Genomic DNA, 14591 nt, shown 5'->3' on the forward strand with positions numbered 1-14591 from the left:
GTTTGGTGTGCCTTCCCTGTAAGACATTTCAGGCTTCAGGGAGACATTATCAAGCGTGCTGTTATGTTCATCATTCACCAGAGAAAACTATCGGACATTGATTTGTCTGTTTTCTCATCAACAACTATCAGTAAATTAAAGAAATGCGTATTGTATTCATTTATGGTCATATGTAACTTGAATTAGGTAAAGCCTTGTTTAACAAAATAATATTTCAGATAGACAAGATGTTCTTCCATGGGCATGTTTTCTATCTATGGACGGTAACCCTAAACTAAGGATAATAAGTAAGGTGGTACCCTGTGTCTCAAAAAATGATCTTATCTAAGATCATGTAAAGCACATTGAGGATGTAATGGGAATATTTATGATATGCACAGGGATGGAACCACAAATAATATTGTGATAAATCACATGTATGTACAAGCTGTTAGAAGGCTTTTCCCAAAAAACATTAAGAGATTGAAGCAGTAACAGACACCTTTTTATACAATCTGGGAAAGATGTGGCTAATTTGCTCTGATTGGTAGGTAGGCTCTCCTGTAAAAGTAAATTCCTTGTCTGTGCAAACGTTCATGGCGAATTAAAACCAATTCTGATTCTGATTCTGGAGGTAAGGAACGTCATCTTGCAGAAAAGAAGTTCAAGTGCCTACCATTGTGGCTTTAAAGATCCTAGTATACCGCGGTTGAGATGGTATAGCCAAATCTCTCCCGGTAGACACATTTCTACCGTCACACGGTATATACCGTCATACCGCCCAGCCCTAATACAAGCTAGATTTTTTGTGTTACTCTGGTTTTTATAAATACACCTGACTATGACCTTGTTAATATATAACTGCAAACATATTTTGTCCATTAGTTTTGCAAAAAAAACTATGAGTTTTAAATTTCAGTTGCATCAAATATTTATTATAATTTTTTACTGAATCAGACCTTTGTCTGTTTTTCTGACCCTCACTCTTGGCAGATTCTGTTGATATAATATGACAAAACATGTTTTAATAAATGCTTTCCACAAAAATAAATTCACCACATACTATTACACTAGCGGCAGGACAAAAGTAACAAGTGTTACTTTCGTCCCGACATGAACTCCTGACATTTAAACCAGATTTACTTTTATACTGAAAATCTCTGACAAGGTAACCTTCAGAATGTGTTACAGCACTAAATAACCTGTAGATTGATCTGTGACTTTGACACATGAAACAGGATACAGGGTACAATTTCTGGGGAAATTGTAGGGTGTGCTTGCTTGTTTTGGTTGCAGGGGTCCGTATTTAAATGTTTTTAATTACATTTTACAACTGATATTTCTGTATATTTTATATTAAAATGAATAGCATACTTATTATTAATAAAGATTACATAGATTTAAAAGCATATTTTGTTCTGCTCATTTACAACTCAAAATACTAAGAGTGAAGAGTAGAATGAAATAGTTGTCTTCTCCTTGTCCTTTCCCCTGCAAGAGGGAATGGTGATCAGCAACCTCATAGTTGAATCAAAACGAATACGTTTGGCAGACCGGTGAAAAAATTGACCTAATCTCTATGACTTAAACGTCATTGTAAGTTTTTCCCTTCTCATAATATTTTCAGGCATTTAGCCTACTCATATAGCATTCATTCATTAATAAAGAACCCCCTTTGAAATGTATTTTAACAACAACGTTACCAGCAGTAGCTAGCCATCTCAGATGGAATCGCAATTCAAATAGTATCACCTGTTAACTGAAAATATGCCCCCCAAAACGTAAATAAACTTGACATTTAATTAGGGGAAAATCAGGATTGCGTCTGTTGAATACAATTTAACGTTACTTCCGTTGTACGGTCTAGGCTGAAATGAATTATTTTCATGAACAGATTAAAGTTTAGGCTGTGGCAATGGAGTTCAGGTCACTAGTCAGATAGTTTCACCTTTTGAAAGACTTCTGATTTAAGTAAGGTTAGTGCCGAACATGTGCCGCCGTTTGACTTCCTACTAGTACTATAAACAGATGTGGAGACGTTTTTGTTAGCTACAGGACTAGGCTTCAGCGTTGCAGTGAGCTACACTGGTTTGAAACCACAGGTAATGATAATTTCACCAACAAATCGTTTACTTGTAATCTAATGTCATAATAAATCCTACAACAAAAATGTATTTGTTAGGAATGTTAACGATTGAAAACAGATGCATCATAGACCGCTGTAGTATGTGTTGCCCGGGCAACAGAGGCTAATGTCATGATGCTAATGCTTCAATGAAATAGTTGACTACTGTTTTCGAAAGTAGATGTAACTACTTTCTTACATCAGCTTATATTGTACATTAAACTTCACAATTGTGTTTCATATCACAAAGTAAAATGAGTAAATAGTTATCACCCTGGCCTCTTTGCTTGTGGTGTTTCTGCAGCTCCCTTGCAATAAAGCAGTTAGCCTAGCTATCTCCCAGAAGTTTACGAGATGCTAAACTAATGTTCTTCTAGAGGTAGTCACGCTATATTTCGTGACGTTAGTGACGTCAGTAGCTTCAGTGACTGTGGCTAGCGAGTTAGCCACCCTTAGCTTCACATTTGCCACAAAAACGTAATTAAAGCCTAAACCGTGCAACAGAACATAAATCCCAATAAAACCAACGCAATCGTGACCAAGACGAACCTTTTGACATCGACTTTGTCTATGTAGTCCAAATATTGACTGAGCCTTAGGGGCGCGGAAATAAAAATTATTAATAATAAATATATATGTGAGATAACAATGGTTTGTGCTCGCTGAAGGCAAGCACACCCCAATTAGCAAAAAAGGACTGTCTCAGTAATTTACTTGCACTCGAAATGCGTTTTCCGCACCTAACCGCGGCAAACGATGACAACAGCACGTGAAATTTAGCAGTTCCATCAATGGTTGCATGCTGAAGGGGCTGTCATAACTTGGAAAGCAAATGAAGTCAGGGCTCTGAGAAAATCGCTTTGTTACTTTTCCTCCCATGTTACTTTCGCCCCCGCTCTCCCCTAGGCAGTGGCATAACGACATGTCTGATGTTGATAAGAAACCAAACGTTTATCAAAAAGCTATGGTCATTTAAAAAGTACATGCAGCACCAACCCAATGTTATGGGGGAGCCAGTTGACTGTAGCAAGATGGCCGCCATGTGTGGACATTCTAGACTCCGCCGTACGACATCTAGTCTTTATATATCTATGCTCGCAGTCGCAGCTCATTTTTTCATTGGTGGGCCAAATTATCTGTGTAGGCAAAGCAGAGAAAGGGTAGGTAACCTTCCCTATTGTGACGTCACAAGAAGGGATTTTCAAAACCGAGCGTTTGAGCTCTCATTTTCTAAAAGGCGGTGAAGAATACCCAGGGCTTTGGTTTACACCTATTGAAATTTCTAGCCACTGGGGTACCAAAGGCAGGCTAGGGAGACTCATATTTATGTTAAATAACCTCCTAAAGTGAAGTTTTCATGTCATGGGACCTTTAACACAATAACAATGCAAAAGCATCCCAAAACACCTTGTGCATTGGTCGAGGGCCCACTTTATCATAGTCAATTTTTGACAAAACGTTTTTGATTGTAGAGCGCTTGAAATCCGTCCACTAAATCTTACTGCCTTTGATTTTGTCTAAGGGTACTTTTCAGAAAGATACTGAATTTAATACACCCGGACTTAAATAGATTAGTCCAAACTATCGGCTGGACTATGGTACAGAACGATAAAAAGTAGATAAGGGTAGGCTACAACAACTTTTTGATAAGCATTGTTATTGGGTTGGGAAACCTGTTCACGTTGGGAAATATATAGGCCTAGGTCCCACTCCTAAAACAAGCGAAGCAGGTTCATGCTGGGGGACGCGAGACCTAGCGCGTCAGCAAATCGTCATCACGTGTCAAGGTACACCCTCCTAATAGGGCGGGGTATATAGCAGGGATCCCAGGTCCTGCATTGCTAGTGCGACACAGACACTCTCGGTCTCCTGCGGCCTCCACCTCCCTGGCCTCCTGCCTTTTGTCTGGTTTTTCTTTTTCTTCTTCCTCAGGGGTAATGCGTCGCTGCTCTCTGCCCAGATGTCGAGACGGTGTCTCAGGAGACGGTGTCTCAGTTGGGTGCGGCAGGGAGCCGCTGCGAGCACAACCATACGCCAAATCAAATATTACAATAATGTATTGTAACGTGTAATAAAGTATCAAGTAACATAACATTACTGAGTCCTCCTGCCTGAAACACACTTAATTGAAACACGAGGCTACCAATGAAACAACATGTTGGTCATGCGTAAAGATTTGAGGAGAAAGACTAATAATAAAGAATAATAACTGTGTTTTAGCTACTCAATACTCAATTATTTTGGCTAAAGTTTATAAAATTTCGCATGCAAGAAGCGTCTGAAGTAGGCCTATAGCATACCTTTCACTAAACTGAAACGGAGAAATACAATGGCCGTGTTTCCCAGATTCGATCGTTCTTAAGGACTTAAGGCTCTTCAGAAGGGTTCGGCTAAGGAGCGCTAAGATTGGCGTGTTTCCCAGACGCGTTCTTAACTGCCTTCTTAAGATCCCGCCAAAGAAGCTTCTTAAGAAGCTCTTAGTGGGAGCTGTCCACCGCCGTGGTGTTGAAACTAAATCAATCGATCGATGCCAGGAAAATCGACCACCCACCACTTTATCAGCGCATGAATCACGCACAACACCGTGATATATTGATATAAAAATATAAATGTGCAACGCTACGACAGGCAACCACGCACGCTGTCCGAAATTATCATTAAAAAAATAATTCGTTCCCCCCAATGTTGACTCCATGGCTACGGCCTTGAGCCCTATACATGATAGTTGATATGGGTTGTGTGATGGTAGTGGTAGTGGGTTTATTGTTGGGAGTAGGGTGTTGCTGATATCAGTGCTTGGTGACGGGGTAGGGGCTGATAGACATCAAAAGAGATTGGCCGCGTTTCCCAGATTCCTTAAGAAGCTCTTAAGCGCTGAAACCTTCTTAGGAGCGCTCTTAAGAGCGCCGTGAAAGAAGTACGTGTTTCCCAGAGTCGTTCTTAGCTTAAGAAGATCTTTCACTAAGAAGGAAATGTAAGATCAACTTGACCCACTCTTAACAGCCTTCTTAGCGACCAAACGCTCACTGCAGCCGCGTCAGGGAAAGTTATATCTGACACTCAAAGGAATACTAAAACCATGCGTGATGATAAATGTGCGCCCACAGCTGCAGAACACTGACGCAAGAAAAATAATAGCATAATAAGAAAAATAACGATATAAAAATAAATAATTGCTCATGTGTTCCTGTAGCTACATAAATAAAATGAATCATCATTACTATCACTCATTACGTTTTCACAAACATTCGGCATCTGCATGAGTTGACGTTAGATATAAAAACATCAACAACCCTGTGGTATTTCACAGAAATCAGGGAAACTGACAGGTGTAATTGAACTCGGCTGGAACCTCATCAAGAGATCGAGGCTCCACCTCAGTCTATATATAAAGGCGTTGCTGAAGTCCACGCAAGTGGACTACTCCCAACAATAAACCCACTACCACTACCACTACCACCACACATCAACTATCATGTATAGGGCTCAAGGCCGTAGCCATGGAGTCAACATCGGGGGGTACGAATTACATTTTTTATGATAATTTCTGACTGCGTGCGTGGTTGCCTGTCGTAGCGTAGAACATTTATATTTTTATATCAATATATTGGGGGGGACATTTTGACCAGATTTGAATAGTGGGGGGGATGTGTCCCCCCAATATGTATTATGATTACGGCCTTACACGGTGTTGTGTGTGATTCGTGCGCTGATAAAGTGGTGGGTGATCTATTTTCCTGGCATCGATTGATTTAGTTTCAACACCACGGCGGTGGACAGCTCCCACTAAGAGCTTCTTAAGAGGCTTCTTTGGCGGGATTTTAAGAAAGCAGTTAAGAACGTGTCTGGGAAGCACCCCTATCTTAGCACTCCTTCTTAGCCGAACCCTTCTTAAGAGCCTTCTTAAATCCTTAAGAACGTTCGAATCTGGGAAACGCGGCCATTGACAAGCTCCTCTCTGGTCTGGACACCAGCTTGGTGGAGGGCTGTTCGGGATGGGCGGGGGGCGAGGTTGGGGGTTTCATCTTCCAATGATTCCCCATCTTCATCCTCAGGAGGCCGCTCATCTGCTTCAACGCGCATTGCTTTGTTGTGCAGCATGGCTGTGACAACAATCAAGCGGCAACATTTTACAGGTGACAAGCGCAGCCCCCCCGACGAACGATGGATACATCGGAAACGACACTTCCACCGGCCGAACACCCTTTCAATGTGCAGGTGTGTGTGTGGGCCTCATTGAACCTCTCCTCCTGTGGTGTTGCTTGGGGTTGATCATCGGTGTCACAAGGTAACTCCAGAGAGGGCCACTGTCCCCTAGGAAGATGTTCCTGCCGAACTCTCCTCTAGCCTTCTGCCCTACAGCTGATTTGGCCCACACAAAGCTGTCGTGTGTGCCTCCTGGCCACCTGCATGCAACGATGTCCGTGATGAGGCCATCGTGGTCCACTGCCACCTGGGTGTTGATGGCAGCGTAATGTTTCCTCCCAATCCAGCACGGATCCACCAGGGAGGGATTGTGGATGGGGATCAGTGTGCCATCCACGACACCGATTACCCGGGGAATCCCAGCCATGACATGAAATCCACTGTGGACCTGGCGGACCTCGTCCCATGTGGTGGGCATTTGGATGTGTGTCCGGGCATGGCGCAGGAGGATCGGTGTCACGGCCACACTCCGTGAAACCGATGCCTTGCTGAGGATGGTGCCGTCCCCCACCACCTCCAGGAAGCTCCCCACTGCGTAAAAACAGCGAGGCCAGGAGCTGTTACCTCCGGGCTGAGGGCAAAATAGCAGCGGGTTGCCCTCCGGATGTGTGGTGACACTAGCGTGACGAGGCATTGGATCTCCATACGGGGAAGCCAGTACTTGGACTGGACAGCCCGGTCCGGCAGCACATTCAGGGAGAAGTGCTGACGCACTAGGCATTTATATAAACTATCTGCCTTCGCGCACAGGGACGCTGTTGATTATCAGCGAGAATATGCTATATTGCAGCCAGGTCTCACTCGCGTGGACTTCAGCAACGCCTTTATATAGCCTATAGACTGGCAGGTGGAGCCTCTCTTGATGAGGTTCCAGCCCAGTTCAATTACACCTGTTATATCTGTGAAATACCACAGGGTTGTTGATGGTTTTATATCTAATGTAAACTCATGCAGATGCCGAATGTTTGTGAAAACGTAATGAGTGTAATGATTCATTTTATTGATGTAGCTACAGGAACACATGGGCAATTATTTATTTGACATCGTTATTTTTCTTCTTAAGCTATAATTTTTCTTGTGCTGCAGCTGTGGGCTCACATTTATAATCACGCATGGTTTTAGTATTCTTTTGAGTGTCAGATATAACTTTCCCTGACGCTGCAGTGAGTGTTTGGTCGCTAAGAAGGCTTTTAAGAGTGGGTCTGGCTGATCTTACCTTTCCTTCTTAGTGAAAGATCTTCTTAAACTATAACGATGGGAAACACGTCCTTCTTTCACAGGGCTCTTAAGAGCGCTTCTAAGAAGCTCTTAGCGCTTGAGAGCTTCTTAACGAATCTGGGAAACGCGGCCAATGGCTATTGCCGGATAAGCAAACTTGTCATTCCTGGGTATAATTTAATTAAGCTACTTTAACCTCAACTTTAACCTTGTCATTCATGGGTATCATGTAATTAGGCTACTTTAATCTTATACATTTAACCTTTTGTAAAAACTGGTGGGCCACTTCTGTCTCGAGAAATTATTTGTAATCTAAATTCACGCCACGCACATTGAGGGAAAGGGCGTTACCACACATCTTGTGAAAAGCGTAAACGTGTTAAGGCCTTTAGATAACCAATCAAGGGTGTAAAATGCCCATACTGTCTTGTTGGAAGGATTGTATTCACATGTTAGTTTGTAACAGACACAAACACACTAATGCAGGCTGTTTATTTGGCCTAATGTCCTATTAGGCCAATTATAACAGGACTCAAAAAGAGAAATATAGTTTCAATACAGAACATTTGAAAGTTAAATGCGAGAAAGGGAAGGTTAGACATACATTTTTAATCATTTAAATGCAGACAAAAGAACCAACTTCCGTAGTTAAAGTCCAACCCAATGAATGCCTAATGAATTACCCAAAATGGTTCTAATATTCCTACTCAAACAAGGTTTATTCTACAAAGCTATTACCCCTGTTAAACACTGTGGTCGACTGTTTTTTTAAAAGCCAACATCCGAAATCACCCTGTTTGTGCATCAATTGATTTAGGGTTGGGTGGTAATTTGAATGGTTTTATTTAGGCTTTTTACAAACCAATTGACCACACATAGCCTACATTTTTGTTGTTTATTTAATTTATGAGAAGGATTTCGTTTAATTTGAAGGCCTAATCAAAATCAGTTCATACTAACTGTTAAATTTGTATGTTTATTTATCAGACTTTATAATGTAAATGACCATGAGCAGTTTGCTGTTATCTGCTTAACAAACAACTTTGTTGATCGCCTTCATTTTGTATAAAAAGTAATTAATTATGTCATGCAGTAATGAGGTAAAATTTTACTTGTTAAATAATCCTAATAAAAGTACGATAGGTTCATAAGTAAGCCAACCGTTATAAATATTGTGACGATGTAGGAATCCCGTTAAATAATTGCAACATGGCATCTGCGCACAATTGGTCAACGTGAACCAAAAACAACATAGGCCTAGTGAAGTAGTCTATAAAAAGTAATTAATTATGTCATGCAGTAATGAGGTAAAATTTTACTTGTTAAATAATCCTAATAAAAGTACGATAGGTTCATAAGTAAGCCAACCGTTATAAATATTGTGACGATGTAGGAATCCCGTTAAATAATTGCAACATGGCATCTGCGCACAATTGGTCAACGTGAACCAAAAACAACATAGGCCTAGTGAAGTAGTCTAAAAACTCCATATCAACTATGTATAAACATGTAGTTTAAATCCTTAGAAACTCAAACGAGAGCATAACTACTTATTTTATATCGCATGCAAGTGGGAAGCGCTAATCTTAAAAAAATGTGGAAGGCTTCCAAAGTTTCACACGTAGAGGTTGGGTGTGCCCTCTTAACGAGCTCGTATAAAACGCAGAGTTGAGAGCTGGTCTCTAAACTTCACTCGATTCAATCTGTCAAAGACAACAAACAAGATGAGTCTCAGTTCTAAGGACAAGGCAACCGTCAAGGCCTTCTGGGCAAAGGTGGCATCTAAAACTGAAGAAGTCGGATCCGACGCTCTGTCCAGGTATTGAAAACTTGTTCTTGAATAGTTGTTTGGACCAAAGTTCAAATATAGGCGTAGACCTATCTTATACAGTAATATGGGCTATATAGCTATGGGTGCCCTTTTAAAATGCATTCATATTATTTTCTAGAATGCTGGTGGTGTACCCGCAGACCAAGACCTACTTCTCTCACTGGCCAGACCTGGGCCCCGGCTCTCCTTCTGTGAGGAGTCATGGAAAGACCATCATTGAAGGTGTTGGTGAAGCCGTCTCCAAAATCGAAGACCTTACCGGGGGTCTCATCAACCTCAGTGAGCTGCACGCCTTCCAACTGCGAGTGGATCCTGCTAACTTCAAGGTTAGCAAACTAGCTGTTTGTTTCTTATATGTTTTAGTGCTATGTTGTGACTTGTCACGTTGACGCATCCTTTGCTTTTTTTTTTACCCCAGATCTTCTGCCACAACATCATTGTGGTTCTGGCCATCATGTTCCCCGCTGAGTTCACCCCAGAGGCTCATGTGTCTATTGACAAGTTCCTCGCTGCTGTGTCTTTGGCTCTGCAAGAGAAGTACCGATAAACTACTGAACATCTTTCAGAGATATGTCAGAGATAACATTGCTCAGGGGCACTCTGTAGTTCTAAACTAAATAAATGTTGAAACAAATGAACTTGAGTTTTGGGTTTTCATTCGTTTTAGTCAGTGGCCTAATTATTTTGACAAGACTTGAAGGCATACAAAGCATACCGTAGGCCTACATAACATGCAGACCAATCGAATGATAACATCATTTTGATTTTAGCTTTGTGTATGCGGTCATAGCGAAAATAATGGTTAAGATGTTGATGTACAAATTAATTCTACAATAGTCTGTTTCACTGACAGAAAACATTTAGTCATAGACATGCACTGACACTGTCGCGTATTCAGAATTATATATCAATAGCCTTCATGACAAAAAGTATAGACACTAGTTTTGTTATTTAATTAACAAACTATTTAACTTTCATTTTCTATGACGCGTTATAACAACGGTGCCAATTGTCTAATCACAATTAATAATTGATAATAATATGTGTATTACATATTACCAATTGTATTTATTATATATTACCAGTAACATGGGTGTCATAGACCTGGGGCCAGTTGTTTTGACCTGATCTGATCGGTTTTAGGCTTTTGGATTGGATCAAGTCTTGAAAATGGGTTGTTCAGAATATAAAAAAGATTCTGAAATTGGATTAGATTATATAGGCTAAATAGCCAACGGAATCTAGTTTTTGGACTAAGTCAACATCCAAGTAAAAATCATGCACATAGCACTTTGTGCTATGTTGGCCATATTAGTTTGAATGCAAAACAAATATTTTAGTATTTTTCATTAATATTATAAACATTAATTTGTTTGCGATCAACAAAACTGTTTTATGTTAAGCAGATAACAGCAAACTACTCACGGTCATTATAAAGTCTGATAAATAAACATAAAAATAAACAGTTAGTATGAACCATTTTGAGCATTTCATTAGGTATTTATGAGGTTGGACTCTAACCACGTGTACGTTTTATCACAAGATTATGTGTGGTACCACCCTTTCCCTCAATGTGCATGGCATGAATGTAGATTACAAAGAATTTATCGAGAGAGAAGTGGCCTACAAGTTTATACACGTTACCCTTAGGTGAAGGTCAAAGTAGTCTAATTAAATGATACCCAGGGATGACAAGTTAACCTATCTGGCAATAGCGATTGGTTTTTTTTCCGTTTCAATTAAGTGAAAGCTATAGGCTGGGCCTCTAGGCTCGGAACATCTTTTTTAATGAGGGCTTTACCAACGCTTCACCATAACGGTTTGTTAGGCTATAACAAATCAAATCAGCACCCATCCTTCCAATGGAAACGGGTGCTGTTTATGAATGGGTCCCAAATGTTGCCCTTTCCACTTGAGAAATTTGTATTTTTTCCCAAAGAGAGTCCCATGACGACACTCGAGGTGCCGTCGAACAGTGCGTTTAAGTGCGTTTCCCAAACATGTTCTTAACAAGAACGTTATACCTGTCTCTTCGGCCTACTTAAGACGCTTCCTGGATGCGAAATGTGATAAACTTTACTATAATAATTGAGTAGCCTAATGCGCAAAATGATTGAGTATTGAGAATTTAGTAAAACACAAAAACAATTATTTACTGTTGGTAGCCTACATAAAACGTTTTACAGGCTATATCATAATTATTATGATGGTTTTAAATTGATATCGTATGTGGTTAAAAATAGTTCACATAATGTAGCCTTGCATAAAGCACAGTAGGTTTCACGACTTGACAATCAGCGTGATGCATTCATGAAATGCTTACGTAATTTGCACACCATTTGCACAACTGTGCTTCAAAACATGGTTGCTGGTTTCAGCAAAGGCCTAAAGACTGTGTATTCTTCCTCAAATCTTTACACATGACCAAAACGTAGTTTCAATAGTTTTTCAATTAAGTGTGTTTTAGGAGTAGCCTAGGAACTGCATAGGCCTATATATTTCCCAACGGAAACTAAAAGTTCTTTATTTCAATGGTGTTCATTTAGGCAAGCTCTTTCAACTGCATAGGAGCATATAGTCACTCAAACTAAACTTTACCTTATCACTAATTTTAGTCAAATTACATTTAAAATGCAACAGTGCTTATCGAGATTCTGTTGTAGCTACCCTTATTGTACTTTTTATCGTTCTCTGTCGTAGTCCAGCCAATAGTTTGGATTCTTCGAATCGCAAGCTGTTGTGGGAGGTCTGTTTAGATGCTGTGCATTCTGGTGTACGAAATTAATGATCTCTTTCTGCAAACGGACGACGCCATTGGGCGGGGCCTCGGGAGGAACTGACCGAGAGAGAAGGTCCACAACAACATTATCCCGGCCCGGGGTGAACTGTAGAGTGTAGTTGTATTGGCGAAGGCGATCATACCAACAATGCAGTCTCAGCGGCTTGTCACCGGTGCCAGTAGAGGTGAGCAGAGCTGTCAAGGCCTGGTGGTCAGTTCTCAGCGCAAACTGGCGGCCATAAAGGTAGAGGTGCCATCTCTTGAAAGCCCACATGCAAGCGAGTGCTTCCCTCTCCCCAACTGAGTATCCTTGTTCGGTTTAGTTCAGAGCCCGGGAGACGAATGCAACAGGCCTCTCCACGCCATTCTGTACTTGTGATGGTACAGCCCCTAGCGCCATGGCTGAGAAGTCACAGGTGACCAGGGTGTGACTGGATATGTCAAAGTGTGCCAGCACTGGAGGTGAGTTGAGCTTTGAGAGTTTGCACTGCCTTGGTGCACTCTAAAGACCAGACCCACGGCTCATCTCTCCGAAGCAGCTGGCGCAGTGGGGCTGTTATGGCTGAATACTGAGGCATGAACTAACCCTATAATAACCCGTCATGGCCAGGAATGAAGCAAACTGGGTAGCCTCTACATTACACTGAAGGGGGAGATGCCCTCAGTGGAAAGTCTGAAGCCTACATAGGTAATGGCCGGCACAGCAAAAACACATTTTCTGCCATTGAGGGTCAGATTGTGCTTGGCAAGGGCTTTGAACACACTTTGCAGGCGACTGTCATGGATAGCAGTAGTAGCACCATGTACCACTACATCATCAAGGTAGATCACAGCACCTGGATCACCTGCCAGCACTGAGGTCATGACCTTTTGGAAGCAGGAGGGGTCGAAGCTAAGGCCAAACGGCATCCTTGTGTAGCGGAAAACACCAAGGTGTGTAACAAAGGACGTCAGGTTTCTGCTTTCAGGGTGGAGGGGCACCTGGAGATAGCCCTCTCTGAGATCCAGTTTTGAGAAGACGGTGGAGCCGTGAAATTGTGCCGTGAGCTCCTCAGACGTGGGCAATGGGTGTCGGTCCGGGATGACTGCTTCATTGACTGGGTTAGGGTACTTTTTTTTTTTACCACAACCAGGTTCGAAATCCATGGTGAAGCATCAACCGGCTCAATGATACCGGCATCCAGCAGCCGCTGCAGCTCAACGGACATTCCATCCCTCAGGGCCAGTGGAATACGACGCAGTGGCTGGACGACTGGAGTTACCGAGGAGTCAATGAGGGGCTGTTGGGCAGGCAAAGGCATACAGAGTGAGGACCACTTTTGATGCAGTCCGACAGCAACAGTCATGATGGCTGCCCCCCCTGTGCCAATGAGTGAAAATCCCAATACCATGAACAGATCCAGCCCCATTAGATTCACCCCTCGTCGGGCCACATTGAATACGAAGGAGGGCAAGATACTATTGCCATAGCTAACAAGTCACTGCTATGGACCCCAACAGGTCAATTTTCAGGTCACCATACCGTGTAGAACAGCAGTGGGTGTGGCCAGTGGACGGGAAAGGAAAAACTTATGGTACGTACTGGCATTAAGGATGGAGACACTAGTGCCTGTGTCTAGCAGGAGGGGAATGCACACTGTGTCTATATATTAACTGTACATGGCTTGAACTGCATGGGCCCTGATGTTACATGGCGAATTATGGTGGGTGAGCCACGGGGAGTGTGTCCATCCGACCTGAAGGGGTCAGAGCGACGCAGTCTTGCTATGTGTTTTTTTCTTCCACCGTTACGACATGTTTGGTCATTAGCTGGGCAGTTCTGGGCTCTGGTGGCATGAATATTTTGCGATATTAGCTCAGTTCACAATGACAAAACACACAGATCACTTTGGTCTTGTCAATGGAACCATTTGGCATCTTTTTTAAAGTAAATATTCCATTCAGACTTTTGTTGCCATCCATTTCGGCGTCTCGCGCTCGCCTTCCACTCAAAACGTAACGTTAGCTTAGCCCACTACTCTTCAGCCAGCTCGCAAGCCCAAACAAGTATGTGCGGAATGCGTGTTTTTTAGTTTCCGTTCTAGCTAGATCCGGTGTGGTGTGGTATTGTAGTTTTTCTAACGTCAGTAGTTGCTGCAACAGCATGAAGTCGCGAAGTCACATATCCGTGTTGCGGTTGTGGGGCGTTAAACTGACAGCACTAACTTATATTAATAGATACAGCTAGCATTTTCTTCCAAGATGGCGTCCCCATTCATTTCTATTAAAAAGTGCTCAGTGGCGCAGTGAGGCAATCGAGAGCGCAAAATGGACCGCGCCTTCTTTCCAGACTGACTTGTCCGGTCTTGTGCAGAAGCTTGTTCCTAGCTCCGAAACTCATGCATGCTTGCAACAGAGAATGTCTAATATAGAGAGAACTGCCACTCTCGGGAAACTTCCAGATTCTGAACTGG

The 14591-nt window shown here is 42.1% G+C and overlaps 1 protein-coding gene across 1 annotated transcript; it reads left to right on the plus strand.

Annotated features, from left to right (window-relative positions):
• Nucleotides 1–9189: 9189 nt before the first annotated feature.
• On the plus strand, nucleotides 9190–9997 carry LOC146253378 (hemoglobin subunit alpha-2-like). Its single transcript, XM_084678215.1, has 3 exons — nucleotides 9190–9347; nucleotides 9478–9685; nucleotides 9778–9997. Exons 1-3 carry the CDS (start codon nucleotides 9253–9255, stop codon nucleotides 9904–9906), a joined length of 432 nt encoding a protein of 143 aa, XP_084534341.1. The 5' UTR covers nucleotides 9190–9252; the 3' UTR covers nucleotides 9907–9997.
• The last annotated feature ends 4594 nt before the right edge of the window (nucleotides 9998–14591 follow it).

Source organism: Hypomesus nipponensis, chromosome 17, assembly GCF_054491055.1.
Source record: "Hypomesus nipponensis isolate SF chromosome 17, ASM5449105v1, whole genome shotgun sequence".
NCBI lineage: Eukaryota > Metazoa > Chordata > Actinopteri > Osmeriformes > Osmeridae > Hypomesus > Hypomesus nipponensis.

Bases quoted from the DNA above. Each gene is read 5' to 3' on its own strand.
- LOC146253378 (XM_084678215.1), top strand. From the start codon at position 9,253: ATGAGTCTCAGTTCTAAGGACAAGGCAACCGTCAAGGCCTTCTGGGCA. The intron at 9,348-9,477 runs GTATTGAAAACT...ATTATTTTCTAG, and splicing joins GGATCCGACGCTCTGTCCAG to AATGCTGGTGGTGTACCCGC. The intron at 9,686-9,777 runs GTTAGCAAACTA...TTTTTACCCCAG, and splicing joins TGGATCCTGCTAACTTCAAG to ATCTTCTGCCACAACATCAT.